The sequence below is a fragment of the Ursus maritimus genome, unplaced genomic scaffold (genome assembly GCF_017311325.1).
Source record: "Ursus maritimus isolate PB19 unplaced genomic scaffold, ASM1731132v1 scaffold_16, whole genome shotgun sequence".
In the NCBI taxonomy this organism is placed as follows: domain Eukaryota; kingdom Metazoa; phylum Chordata; class Mammalia; order Carnivora; family Ursidae; genus Ursus; species Ursus maritimus.
The window spans coordinates 45,527,625-45,542,884 of record NW_024424008.1 but is presented as its reverse complement, the minus strand read 5'-3'; the positions used below and the strand labels follow the sequence as shown (position 1 = coordinate 45,542,884).

The 15,260-nt window shown below is 42.9% G+C and overlaps 1 protein-coding gene across 1 annotated transcript in view; it reads left to right on the top strand.

Moving 5' to 3' along the window:
• JHY (junctional cadherin complex regulator) overlaps positions 1–15,260 on the top strand; it is a 54,525-nt gene that overhangs the window by 16,998 nt on the left and 22,267 nt on the right. Inside the window, exon 3 of the mRNA XM_008689949.1 lies at positions 12,949–13,062. Coding sequence (XP_008688171.1) covers positions 12,949–13,062 — 114 coding nt within the window. The remainder of the gene's footprint in view (positions 1–12,948; positions 13,063–15,260) is intronic.

Below are 15,260 nucleotides of genomic sequence, written 5' to 3'. Positions count from 1 at the left end.
TCTTAATTTCTTTGAAAGAGATGACCACTATCTTACAACTAGAAATGTTGAAAGGATAAATGACCTCTATCGCCAAATGACTAAATGTCAATTACCAATAAACAGCAAAGAAAATCAGCTTTTTAATACCTCATTTTGAGACAAGCATTTATGCTCAGTTGAATCAGACAGTATCTTAAGTAGTGTATTGTCTTTAGAAAGATTTGAAAGGACATCTAAGAAGTTTATGACCGTCCAAAAAAAATGTCAACAGTTTTTTTTTAAATAAAACTCAAAAAGCTGATTAAGTTCAGATGAAAAATAAAAGCAGGAATAATAAAGAAAGCTCTGGACATTAAGAATCATGAGAGAATCTAGCACTACCAGGTAGTGCATTATAAAGCCACAATAATACTAGGATAATCTTTAATGCATGTATAGACAGAAAAATGGAACAGAGTAGAAAGTCTAGAAATAGAGCCAAATTACATATGGAAATATAGGATATGATACTAGGATTTGATAAAGCAGTATCTCAAATCAGTGAGGAGATGATGGATTGTTCAGTAAAACAACTTGGTAGCCATCTGGAAGAAAATGAAGTCAGATCCATACCTCATATCATACAACAAGATAAATTCCAAATGGACCAAATATTTAATTTTTAAAAAATACTAGGAAAAAGAAAACCAAGCAAATTCTCCCATAATCTCGAAATGTTTCAAAATCCAAAATGTACAAAAGACTGATAAATTTGACTACATAAATATGAAAACTTCTATAGAAAAAAGCATGAGTCAAAATATAAAGAAGAAAAATATTTCTAATTCATAACACAGATGAAACACTAATATCTCTAATATACAAAGAGCTTCTAGAAATCAAGACCAAAAATCTCACTATAAATAAAATACACAAAGGCCATCCATAGAAAATTCACAGAAAAGTTAATACATATATCTATGAACTATATGAAAAGATAACCAACCTCAGTCATTAGAAGAGCAATACAAATCAATACTACATTGGGATTCTATTTTTCGCCTATAATTAAACCAACAAAATTCCAAACGTTTGATGAACCTGTGGGCACAAATGTAGAGTCAGGTTCGTGAGATACTAAATTGGTCTAAGGGGTGTGGAGGACGATTTGTTAAATCTACTTAAAATATAGGGGCACCTGGGTGGCTCAGATGGTCACGCATCTGCCTTTGGCTCAGTTTGTGATCCCAGGGTCCTGGGATCGAGCCCCAGCATCGGGCTCCTTGCTTGGCGGGGAGCCTGCTTCTCCCTCTCCTTCTACTGCTCCCCCTGCTTGTGTTCTCTCGCTCTGTCAAATAAATAAATAAGTAAATCTTTAAAAAATAAATAAATAAAATACAAAGACATATACTTCTTGAAATAGTAAAACATAATGGCTAAGAGAATAGACTCTAGAGCACCACGACCTGCTGTCTGACCTTGGGCAGGTGCTTAACAGCTATGGGACTCAGTTTCCTCATCTTTAAAAAAGAGAGAGAGAGATAATAATAGTACTTTCCTCACGGGATTATTAAGAAGATTAAACACATGGGTTAATACATGTCGTGTGGTTTGATCAATGCCTGCCTTACAGCAAGCGCCATGTAAGTGATAGCTACGGTTATTTTTATTTGACCCAACACGTTCCACTCCTAGGAATTTTTCCTAGTTATATATGTGCAGTTTCAAAATAACTCCTGTACAAGATTAGTCATTTCAGGCTTTTTTTCAGCTAAAGATTGAAAACTACCCAAGAGTCTATCATGTGAGTAATACTGAAATTATAGTACATCCATAGAATAAAGTACATTGTAGTTGTTAAAAAAATAATAATGAGGATGTTCTCCATGAACCGTTATGGACAATTTATCAGGGTTGATTATTACAGAAAAAATTAAAGGTGTAGAACAGTGCATACAGTGCAAAAAAGTCGGGAAGAATAAAGCTACATATTTCCTTTGGTATGCACTAGAAACTGTGGAAGGATATGCAGGTGGTTCACTGTGGAGGGTGGAGGGGGAACAGGGTGGGAACAGCCTTTCACTTTATACCCTTTTATAGCTTTTATTTTTGAACTATGCCTATGGATTCACAAGACACAATATTTTGTAGTAACCCTTGTAACTTCACACCCCCCAACCGCTCAGGGTCACCTAAATTGCATTCTTTGCTTGGAAATAATGGCTCAGAGCAGAACTGTCAGTTTTTAAATTGCTCCACAATTATTTTTGCCAACTGTCATCTGTACGATGTACATTTTTCATCTGTTGATCGTACGTTAAAATGCACTGGGAAATTCACCTTGGAATACAGGAGGAGATCTTTACCACGTGACGCGTGAAGCAAGGAACTGATATAAAAACCAACACACACTAGAGGGCACCTAAGTATCACCGTCAGCCAGTAACTTTGCTGGTGAATATTCAGGACTTCCTTTTTTTTTTTTTTTTTATTCATGCCTTGTTCGGTGTTTGTCTGAAACTCATTAGTTAGAATTTGAGTCCATTTCCGGTCTACCATTAAAGGACATTTGTGTCTTGAAAAAGGAGCTACCTTTCTATCTTGATTCCAATGTGACTTTGAAGACCAAGGAAGGGAAAATTTAGCAAGCTCAGAAAAGAGCAGTAAGTACTTTGGACCTGTTACTCTTCTCTTGTCCTTCCCTGCAAAGAAATTACTGATACTTTGTGAAAACAAATTTAGAAAGGCTAATTCAGTTACTTATAGTCTTCGAGACCATATAAAGCCCCATCAAGAATCCACTACCCATACAGTCGTGGCTCTTGCTGGAACAGCAGGTCAATCAGCATTTATTGAGCGCCAGCTACGTGCTTGGCACTCAGTGCTAGGGATGCAAGAGAAAACAAGACACACAGAGCCTGGGCTTCATGGAGCTTACGTTCCAGTCATGTGACAGAGGCCAGAAACGTGTAACAAAATAATTTCAAGTGCCAATAAATACCTCAAAGGATACGGAATAACTTAATAAAATGATGAAGGGGAGTGTAACTGGGATGTCTGGGTGCTTGGGAAGGACTCTCTGAGGAGCTGTCATTCAAGTTGGAACGTGAACAGATGAGGAAGAGAAAACTGTGGAAGGTCTGGGGGACGAGGTTTGGTTTGTGCAGCCGAGGGAGCAGCCTTCTCCCCTAGGGGCAGCACAATGTTACCGGAGAAAAAATAAAACCAAAACAAAGCACTGATTTGGAAGTCAGCAATCATGGGTTATATCCTGGCTCTTCCGCTAACCAGGTGGGAGCACTTCCCAGATATTCGAGCAAGTGACTCTTTAAGCCTGATATTCTTTATCTATTATATGGGGTCAATTTCTGCCTGGAGGCTTATCGGAAAAAATTATAGAAAGCTCCTGACGTGTGGCAGGCAGTAAAGAGAAGCTATTGTCAACACAGGGCATTCTCAAGGCATAGGAAAGGAAAGGAATCGCCCTGGGAATAGGCTCTTCTGAACAGATTTTTTTTTTTTCCTTTTTCAGGTCATAGTGCCTGAAGGGAAAGGGATAGGACTTCAGGTAGAATAAGAAAGTGTAGCTAAAAGGGTAGCATTTCAATGCCCCAGTAGCCCGGTCTACGGTAGGACTCCCAGAAGACCGTCCACAAAGCGGGTTTGAGCGGGCACACCTCACACTCACCATGTTGTAGGTCAGATTCAAACTCTCAGGGTGGTGCACAAGGCTCTCCGCGGCCCAGCCCCTTCCTGCGGCTTCAGCCTTTTCCTTCGTCATCCCCACCCCTTGTGTCCTCCGAGAACTCACGGCTCCCAGACCCAGCGTCTCCCCTGCGTTTCTGGTCATGCTGATGGACCCCTCTTCCTCACCTTGTTTGCTTGGGAAGACCTTCCCCTCCCTCCCGAGATGCAGCTCAATGGCCTCTGACTTCTACCACAGACCCAGGATTATGGGATGACCGAACGAGACACTGTACGTGAAAGCTTGGTATAACATGTAGCCCTGCATATTTATTACTGAACATTTGACTTGAATTTGGTCTCCTACTGGATAAGACTAATATTTTAATTTTTAAAAAATATTTGAGAGAGAGAGAGCATGAGTGGGAGGGGCAGAGGGAGAAGGAGAGAGAATCCCAAGCCAACTCCCCACTGAGTGCAGAGCCTGATGCAGGGGTCCATCTCACACGCCAGAAGATCACGACCTGAGCCAAAGACAAGAGGCAGAGGCTTGACTGACGGAGCTACCCGGCCCCTAGACTCATATTTCAGTGCTATAGTGCTCTTCTTTTCTGTAGTTTAAGACTTAGTGAAACTTTTGGTTGTCTATAAAATTAAGCTTTACCTTTTTTTCAATGATGATCATCTTTTTCTAATTATATTTGGTTAGAAACAGAATTACTGGGTTTTTTTTTCCGAATTCTTCCAGTTTCGGTGGTATTTTTGAGTCTCTCCTCCATCATACTCATAAAAATTATTCTCCTATAGAGTAAGCACTCCGTATCTTCATTGATTAGGGTTTTTTTCTTTTGCCCTGTGTGACCGCAACAAGAGCACTTACTTACGAGAGCGTAATTCAAATTGAACTTCCTGGTTTCTTCCCCAGTATAACACGTTTCCTAAGGCATCTTTCTGCGCGCACTGTTCAGCACTTAGTTGGTTCAGCTACCGATTGTATGATCTATAGAGTGACACTCCATTAATTCAACATCACTGACAAGGGATCCATGAGAAGAAAACTCTCCTCCTGACGAAAGCATGCCCTTTCAAAAACCAGAACCTTAACATAAGCAATCGTTTCTCAGGATAGCTTTCGCAAACGTGCCTGGAGTGCCCGACAGGCCTTGCTGTCTTACCCGGGGCCAGAGCACCTGCTTCTGCGGTGAACCAGAGCCGTGGCAATGGGAAGAAGGATGCTCTGCCTCTTCATTAAAGGCCCCAGAGGGCTAGGGGTCTGCAGCCATTTTTGCTGCTGCCAGCGTATCTGGTCTTTAGCAGTTTCCGGCCTCGCAGGAAGCAGCCACACTGAAGAGCCAGTACCAGTGGCTCCATCAGTTAAGCATCCGACTCTTGATCTCACATCAGGTCATGAGCTCAGGGTCATGAGATCGAGCCCCGTGTCAGGCTCCCCACTCAGTGTGGAGTCTGCTTGAGATTCTCTTCTCTCCCTCTCTCTCTACCCCTCCTCCCCCTGCTCACACTCTCTCTCTCTAAATAAATAAATAAACAAAATCTTTTAAAAATAAAGAAAATAGTACCTACAGAAGAGACACAAAAGGTCCCAAAGTTGCACAGAAGAAACAGTGCATGAGTCTGTCAAGGGAAGTCAGAGAGGGCTTCATGGAAGAGGCAACCATTGATCAAGTTCTTTAAAAAGAAGGTAGCAGGTGGAGGCAGGCAGCAGAAGTATTGCAGGCAAAGGGAGTGAGTGCAACAGTATAAAAGCGTTGAGAGGCCACGGTTTAGGTGGAAGCCTGCTGATACAGGGGAAGCCTCCAGGGTACTAGTCAGGAACTGGAATTTGGTTAATTAATCCAATACAGTGGTTCAAGCAGACATGAAAAATGATGACCCTAAACAGTTGATTTTCACCGAAAGAATCCAGACCTACACTGACTCACCAGTCTGTCCTGGAGGGGCCAAGGCCTCGCCTGTCAGTGCGTGTGCTCCTGGAGTACGGTGTTGTCCTTCTGCATCAGTTTGAGGGACCTAGGATTTCTACTTTTGAGTTCTTAAAAGCAAAGGAAATACTTTAAAAACCTTTAGAAAGGATCTAGGGGCCCCTGGGGGGCTCGGTCAGTTAAGCAACTGACTCTCGACTTCAGCTCAGGTCATGATCTCAGGGTCCTGGAATCGAGCCCCAAGTCAGGCTCCTCACTCAGTGCAGAACTGGCTTGGGATTCTCCCCCTCTCTCTCTCCCTCCCTCTGCCCCTCCCCCTGCTCGAGCTCGCGCACGCTCTCTCTCTAAAATAAATAATTTAAAAAATATTTTTTAAAATAATAGATCTAAGAACATAACCTTTCTTCAACTTTTTTATAACTGTTTCCCCTAATCTTTTACAGCTTCCCCCCCCCCCACCATCACCGAGTTGTTCTCTTGCCTTTTGCTTTATGGGGCCATTCTAAATTATTTTACTTCATTTCCATGAAAATAACAACCCTCTGTTCACACTCAGATTTCTCCAAATTATCTAACCTTCAAATACATGCTGTAATTTTAACAAAACCTACAATAAACAGGTTTGTGAACACGTGTTAAAGCTTCCTGGTAAACATACAACCGAACTGGTGGGCATCCTAGAGAGTAGCTGGCCAGCCGTGAGCATCAGCTGTAGGCATCAGTTGGGATATCTGAAAGAAGGACTGGAGAGTATTACTGAATCCAGTGTGCGGAGGAGAAGACGAAACCTTCCGTGTTGTACATGTCCAGATTGCAAGGATGGAAGTGTGGGTATTAAGGCTAGAGAAACTGGCAGGTGCCTTTCATGCACGCCCTCGTACGTCACTGTAAAGCAGGAGCTCTCAGAATATGGTCCCTGGTCCCAGCAGCATCAGCATCGCCCGGGAAATTGTTGGAAGTGCAAATTCTTGGGCCCCATCCCAGACCTCTTGAATCAGAAACTCTGGGGCGAGGCCCAGCAATCTGTTTTAATAAGCCCTCCAAGTGATTCTAATACATGCTCAAGTTTCAGAACCGCTGGGCTAAGGAGTTATGCCTTTCCTCTACGTGGCGTGGAGTCACTGAAGGATTTTAGTAATGGAGCAATTTGAATTCTGTGGCCATCCAGAGGTCACACTTACATATTCCTAGTTGTGTTACATAGAGTTCGGGTTACTTGGTTAATCAAACACAAGATATTCCTAAAAATCTCTTTCATAGTCTTGAAAATAGTTAATTGCTTCATTCATTTGCATATATTTATTAAGAGCTTATTATGTATCAGGCATGGTCTTAGGTACTTAGAATATATCACTGAACAAAAGACAAAAATCCCAGCTCTCGGGGGGCTAACTTTCTAGTAGGAGACGGACAATAGACAAAAAGAGGTGGATCAGTGTCTTTGTAGGGGATGGAAGTGCTGGGGAGAGAAAGAGAGCAGAGAAATAGGGAGCTTGGGGGTGGGGGTAAATTAGAGTTTTAAAGAGGTCATGAAGGAGGTGAGAGAGTGCATCATGCAAATATTGGAGGAAAGCATGTTCCTAGAAGAGGGAACAGCACATGTGAAGGGTGACGGCTCAGTGGTTTTGGGCGGAGCGAGCAAGGGAGAGGGAAAGATAAGACCTGCTTTCCACCTTATTTTGTTGACAGTTAGCTACCTGCTTTATTATAAGCCCCCAATCTAGCCAGATACACCAGTAGATTCTATGTGTTTTGATGTAAATGGAGAGGTCAGTGCTCCGTGTAGATAGGTCTTTTCACTAATATTTTCTGAGCACGTATGCGCCGGGCACATTCAGGACCGCCGCGTGACCCTTGTGAATAGCGCCGCCAGAGCTGGGACTTACAGTCTAGAGGGGAAACTAACCTAATTACCAAGGTAATACTTGTTACAAAAGGGAAAGTACAAAGGCCCTGGGCTCAGGTGCCTCTATTGTAACCTCTGAGGAATCAAGGAAGGCTTCCTGGAGGAAGTTCCATTTCAGCCCAGGCTGTAACAGCAGCAGGGAATGGGATTGGTCAGAATAAGTGAGGTGAAGAGGGGTTTCCCAGCAAAGGATGGCCTACGCACAGACCCAGAGATAAGGGTGCCTGTGGCCCAACCCAACCGCAGAGTTAGGAAAGTACGATGTGAAAAGAGCAAGAAGTACAGAATGCAGGACCTTAAACCTTTAAAGATTAAGGGCAATGGGGAAGCACTGAAGGGTTTTAAAGCGGTGGCTGGCATCATTAGTTCGGGGGTTTTAGAAGCTGCAGGATCTTATGTGAAAAATGAATGCAAAAAAGTAGTATCTCCTAAGGTTCCAATGTCATCACGTTCTGACTGAGCACCTACGTGTGAAATGCATTACGAAGTGTCCTGCAGGAACGGAGAAAGCAACCGACAGCAGAGCCAAAATCGTTCACGTGCTTTGTCTCTAAACAGCTGAATCGCGAATCCAAATCCCCAGATAATACAAACAGGGCAAAATATCCGTGTTGGAGCCTGACAATGGTGGGCTCTCTATGCCGCCTTGCCTCCGCCGCCTCTGCTGGCCACGTATGGAGAGAGAGAGAGAGAGACAGAGAGAGAGACAGAGAGAGAGACAGAGAGAGAGATGTTAGCGGGCTCGGACTGCCGCAGAGCACAATGAATCAGAAATAGAACAGAATTAATGCAGCCGATCGCTCATTAGCCAAGTTAACCAATGCTTGCTGGATCCAGTGATTAGGTCCCGAAGAGAGGGATTAAGTAACAGATGTGTTGGAGTGACAGTAAGCAAATATTACATTAAAAAAAAAATCAGACTCTTTGGCCTATTTTCACTTGGCTCTGTGCTAGTTGTTAATCCCATCAGGAAATAACAAGCAAACGGATACGTTAATTGTGGGGCTCCACATAACGTGATTTAAAAAAAACCCACAATATCAAGGAATAAAGGAGCAAAACTTGCAGTGATTGTGGAACTTAAGGATCATATGCTTCCTAAACACGTCTCAGTGTGTGTCTGTGCAGAGACACCAACTTGGTGTAAAGCCTCAACTTTTTTGTGGGGTGCCGATTCTCTAAGAACCTGATGAGTTTCTTTGAGAGAAGTAGCAGCCCAATCTAGCTCAGCTGTACTCAATCTGAGTTCCTTTCCTTCCTACAAACCCTCACTTCAAAGCGAGGAACATAATGTACAATTTTTTAATGGCTCTAGACCCAGGCACTCAGGCTCTCTGCTCTGCGCCTTACCTCAGTGTAAACACCTGATCAGGATTGCCCGCGTTTCATCAATAGCAGCCAAATGCAATTCGAGAACCACAAGCCTTTGAAGTCCTCCCAGCAAAGGCCGGTTTTCTAGTCTGGGATAATGACATGCCATGATTGCTGTCTTTGTTGTATCTTTTCAGTAGAGAAGCAATTATAGGCCCCAATTTAACAGAATAGACATTACACAGCTTATGATGCTCAAAATGCAATTTCATTTGATCATTTTCTCGATTTGATTGGTATTAATAGAATGGTTCACAAAAAAAAAAAAAAATAGCTGGCAGAGGTTGTGTCCCATTCCACTTTCAAAGAGATAATGTAGAAGTATGCTTTACTTGCCCTGAGACTCTCACTGGGGTGATTCAGACGGCGAGTTCCACCAAAACAGCCTGCGGATGGAAATATCGCACATCCTACACTGTCTGGGGAAGGAAACGTAGGACAGTGTATTTGGAATTCGGAAGCTTTTTACCAAGGCTGTGTGTAAGGGATCCCATCCTGGGCAGTCAATCAGTATCGCCAGTGACAGACTGAATTAACTAAACCAAGTCCCCTTTACAAAAGCCAGAAAATCAAACCTCCCAGTGGCAGATCTAGGAATCAACCCAATTTTTTTCCCCCAAGCCCCAGATAACATTTTTGTACAAGACATCACCTGTTTGAGGTTTGAAAAAGGATTATTTCCTCACCTGCTTAGGCAGACTATTTAGATTTTTTTTTTTCCAACTCTGCCTTCATTTCTTGCCCAGGAAAGAGATGATTTGACTTCTAAATGGTGGTGTTTCCCTTTAACAATATGGCAATAAGGGATAGAAACCTTTGCAATCACAGGGGCCAAAGCTTTGAAACCTAATACTTTTATAGTCTCTTCGTGTTTCTTTTCTTTCTTTCTTTCTTTTTTTTTTTTTTTTTTTTTTTGAGATTTTATTCAACAGAAAGAGGGAGAGAGCACAAGCAGGGGGAGTGGCAAAGGGAGAGGGAGAAGCAGACTCCCCGCTGAGCAGGGAGCCGGATGAGGGGCTCGATCCTAGGGCCCCGGGATCATGACCTGAGCCGAAGACAGATGCTTAACCCACTGAGCCACCCAGGCGCTCTCCTCTCATGTTTTGCCAGGAGAGGGACCGAGAGATGGCATCATGACACACAGTTCCTAACCTTCAATGGCAGCATTTATATTTCTAAACTTTCTATTTCAGAGCAAGTTACGCTATTTCGTGGTATTGGGAAGTTTTCCTTTTGCAGAGTAGGTAATCTTTCAAAATCTGTTGAATACTCCTATTTGTAATCTGGAAAATCCCATGATCCAATAGCACATTTTGCTCCTGTATTTGCCATGATAATTCAAGGATGAAGAAGTCTTTTCCTTTTTTTCTCATTTTCAGATCAACCTCTAGGTATCTAATCTTCCATACCATCTGTTTGCCATATCTATGTATGTGAGTAACGGTGGCAGGTATGCAGACAGGTAGAGAGAAGAGTTCACCCAAAATAAACGTCGTCTCGCTTGTGGCCACAGAAGCCACATTGAGCGGTGAGGAATGAGGTTATCTTTATTGTCAGATGCTGACTTATTAATATTTAAACAAATATTTCCCCCTCTTTCCCATTTGAATAATGGGAAAGCCTGCATAAATGTAAAGTAAAAGTAAGGAGCAGCAAGAGAAACTGAACACAAACATGACAGATTCTGGGGGCACCTGGGTGGCTCAGTCGCTTAAGCATCTGCCTTTGGCTCAGGTCATGATGCCAGGGTCCTGGGATTGAGTCCCGCATCGGGCTCCCTGCTCAGTGAGGAGCCTGCTTCTCCCTCTGCCTCTGCCCTGCTTGTGCTCTTTCACTCTCGCACGCTCTCAAATAATAAATAAATAAAATCTTATTTACAAAAATATGACAGATTCTAAATCCCATGCTTTTCCCAGCATTACACGGCTTGCTGCTTCTCACACCACACAGTCCACAAGGGACAATTTAATAAAACAAGTGTAAAATCCAGAATCTAAATCTAAAAATGAGTTATAGGAGTTTAGAAACGGGAACGTCAACCTTTACAAGCCATAAAGCACAGTGACCAAAGGAGCCCAGCCTTTGCCACAGGTCCTGTAAATAAGAGGAGACTTGGCAAAGGCATCACAGTCAGCCGCTAACATTTGGGGCTACTGTCTGAGAGAGAGATTGACCTAATCCATTCTTTCAGGGGGCAGAGGGCTAGAAATTACAGGAAGATATATTTCTGCTCTCATAGGAAGAAGTGAAGAACTTTGTAACATTTAGATGTTTCAGTGATACTACAGTATGTTTACCATCCGTGAAACAGAGACGAAGAGAGCTAACATCTTACTCCACGGGATGGTGGAAAGGACCAGATGTCCCACAGAAAGGGAATGTTCAGAAGCCACCTTATGCTCCGTCCTCAGTCCACAGAAGATCCTTTTTGTTTTTTTTTTAAGATTTTATTTATTTATTTGACAGAGATAGAGACAGCCAGCGAGAGAGGGAACACAAGCAGGGGGAGTGGGAGAGGAAGAAGCAGACTCCCAGCAGAGGACCCTGATGTGAGGTTCGATCCCAGGACCCCAGGATCACACCCTGAGCCGAAGGCAGACGCTTAACGACTGAGCCACCCAGGCGTCCCTACAGAGGATCCTTAAGCCTGTAGTAACATACACAGGTGACTCCTGCTAGGAGAAAGGCATGTGTGTTTAGGCAGCAAGCGGATGAGTACCTACCAGGAACGGTACAGAAGTACTAAGCGGTTATACCGGATTACCTCCAGATTCTTTCACCAGCAGTAAGACTGTATAACTAAGTTTGCTTTCTGAAATGCTTCCTGGTGGCTAGAATTCTAGATTTAAAATAGATAGCAGGGTACCTGGCTGGCCCAGGAGAGAGAGCATATGACTCTTGATCTCGGGATTGTGAGTTTGCAGTCCCAGAATGGGTGTAGAGATTATTTTTTAAAAATAAGCTTTAAAAATAAAATAGGTAGCTAATGGAGGCAATGAAGGGCCTCCCTAATTTGGGGACCTAAGTCCCATGTAGCTGCCTTCATCAGTGGCTCCCAAACTTGGCTGAAGAGTAGACCCACTTGGGGAACTTTTAAAGTATAATGCTATCTGGGACCACCCCAGAGCTTCTGATTTTTTTTTTAAGATTTTATTTATTTGAGAGAGAAACATGAGCAGGGGGAAGAGGAGAGGGAGAAGCATACCCCGCACTGAGCAGGGAGCCCAGTGGGGGGCTCGATCCCAGGATCCTGAGATCATAACCTGAGCTGAAGGCAGACGCTTAACCCACTGAGCCACCCTACACCCTGCCCACCCCCAGAGCTTCTGATTTAATTGGTCTGGGATGGGACCAGGGCACTGATATTTTGTCATTCCAACATCTGACTAAAGTTGAGAACCTCTGAGCTACATCATTCAAATTCATGGAGTGCCAACATTACAAGTTCTGCAAGCCAAAGATGATATTTCAAAATTGCTAAATATGAGACTCTGGAGTTAGACTGCCCGACTCCTCCACTTACTAGCTTTTGATTCTGGGCAAGTGATTTAAAGTCTCTGTCCCTCAGTTTCTCATCTGCGAAAAGAGGGGGTAATAATAGTACATACGTGATAAGGTTTAATAGAGTATAACTGATAGAATATATGCTGAGTGCTTAGGACAACCTACTAGCACACCATGAACATTCAATGTATATTAAATATTGTTATTTCTATTGTTATCATTATCTTGAAGCATAGTGTTATTTCACTATTCATTATTCCATTTAATATACTCAACATTAGTTGCTCCATCCGGTTCAGATGACTGTTTTAAAATTGGGTCCCTTGAGTGTGTATTGAACATTTAAAGTAAATAGTAGTTTGACCTCAAAGCACCAATTCTCACATCATGCTTATAAGAGAAAACATTATTTATTCCCGTTTTCCTTGGGAACAATTCAGGTCCCTGAGGACTAAGATATATCCTTGAACTACAAATAAAACGTAGCCCTGCGGGACCTCTTTCTAGAGTACACAGACGAGCCTCGTGGCTGTAAGACTTAAAATGAATCCCATTAACACGCTTTATGTTTTACCCTCTTAGATCTCCTACCCCATCAGTGTAACTGACAAGAAGTCTGTTCAGAACGCCAAAGAGATTGAAAATGCTGCCGTCAATCCTGAAGACAAATGGCATCAAAGAGCCCAACAGCTCAAGGTAACTTGCTAGATTGAACTTTAAATGGGTTGCAAGGGTTACGGCTTAATATAAGTAATGTTCATGACTCACTTCTTATCACTTACAGGTTTATTCTTATGCCTGAGGGTAGTGACCCACCCTTCTAAGGGTAAGACTGGTTTCTGCCCACATGGGCCATTGCTTGCTCAGTCAGCAAATTCTACCCATTTTCCCAAAAGTTCTCAATTTCCTGGAAGAAAAATCATCACATACTCTTTAAACACTCAGAGTTAAAACCCCAAACAGAAGAAAGGAATGGAGAAAATGCATGGGCGGAGGGGGGGAAATCACAGTTGCAAAAGATTGTCCAGATCTGCACTGCTCCCAAGTCTGTTTCCTTATGGAGCCAGTAGTCACAGCATCCCTAGCTGATGGGGAACACGATCCCTAAAAATGGACGGGAATCCCCAGAGCCTCCCTGAATCCTCATTTGCAGGATGGGAAAGCCTACTAACTGATAATTTAGCACGAAAATATCCTTTCCTGGCCCTGGGTTTACTACTCTAACATCATAATGTGATTTGGAGGAAGATTTTTACGAAATCATCTCCACTGACCATTTCTCTAGAAGAGGAAAAGCACTAGCAGATGATTTCTTCTGGGACCAGTGTGTGGAGTTCTGTGGAGCAGTCACTCTTACACCAGATTTTATCCCCGCTGAAGGAGGGGTGAGCCCTATGAAGTCACCCAGCCTAGACAGCCTACTGACACCATCAGTTCAAACTATGTACAGTGCTGAAGGTATAATAATAAAAATAAAGTTCATTCCAGTTTCAGAGAATTTAGAAAAGAGGGACCACCTAAATCATCTTCTTTCCTTCATGGTGGCTTCCAGGTCACTCTCAGAGTTGCAAGCATGCACGCACGCATGCATAAATACATACATACATACAGTCATTCACCCAGAGTTTCCTGAAAGCTAATGCCAGGGGGGACCTCACCCAGAGGTTGAGAGGTACTGAAATGTCCATGGCAGTGGGATGTAGAGGACAGGGTCTACACCAGACCTCAGAGAGAGCCCAGGGAGCTTGGCCAACAGGATGGAGAGGACAAGAGAAACACTTTAAGGTTTTGTCGTGGGTTACAGATAATGCACTGGGTCCGAAGACATGGATTTCTGGACTTTTGCCTGTCATTTAGTTGCTGCAGAACTTTGGGCAAATCTCAACTCCCCCCAAGCCTTAAGTTTCTTCCTTATTAGATGAAGAGTTGCCCAAAATGAACTATTAGATGCATCCCAGCAGCTATTATGCTAGGATATTTTTCTCTAGTTACTGAAATCATCATAAACCTATTGGAAGCGTGTAAGGTTCTTGCAACCTAGAGCTTCCGTAATCATCACTACAGAAAATCATAGGATCTCAGCCAACGATAAAATAATCACAGGGCTTGATTCGTGGCATGGCCTTTGAGAAAGGCAGTCAAAAATTTTGTATGGAAGAAAATCAGAAGAAAGCCAAAAGAATGCTGTGTATTCCCTGTGTACTAGAACTCATTTGTTCATAACCCACTCCTGAATGAGGACAAAGAGGAGCCAAACATCTAAAGATCATTTGACCTAAAATGATCATCACAGAGTGGTCCACGGGACGCTTCCCTTTATTTAGAAAGGATTTGTTAACTCCCCGCAGCATCCTAGCCAGCTAGGCAGGCACTCAGCTCCAGGCTGCCTTTCTTTCTCCTATTCAACTACCCAAATCCAGGGCCTTCTTTCTGATCCCCCAACCTCCATGAGAATTTCCCAGCCTCTCCCACTCCATCCTCTGCCCCCTCTCTCGGAGACCACCGTGCCATGGTCTGGACCCCTCCCTTAGTGTTTATCATATTTGGCCCCATCTCATTAACTGCTACCTGCATTCCTTTTGTACCAACTACACTAGAAGCTGCCTGAACGTTAAGATTGTACGTTTCTCTACATCTGTTAGCACAGTGCTTTGCCCAAAGCGAACACTCAGTAAATACTTACTGGCTGGTTACAGAAACATTTAAAAATCATTTCGTGAAAATGGGCCTCTCTGAAAGGTTTCTTTTCTTGAAAGATAACTTAGAAGACTCTACACATTCCTCAGTAGACCTACTCTAACAATGAATAGTTCCCACTAATAAGAAATGTGTTTACGTGAAATCAAAATACTTCCCACCAAAAAATTTTTATTGAGTATCTACTATATTCCAGG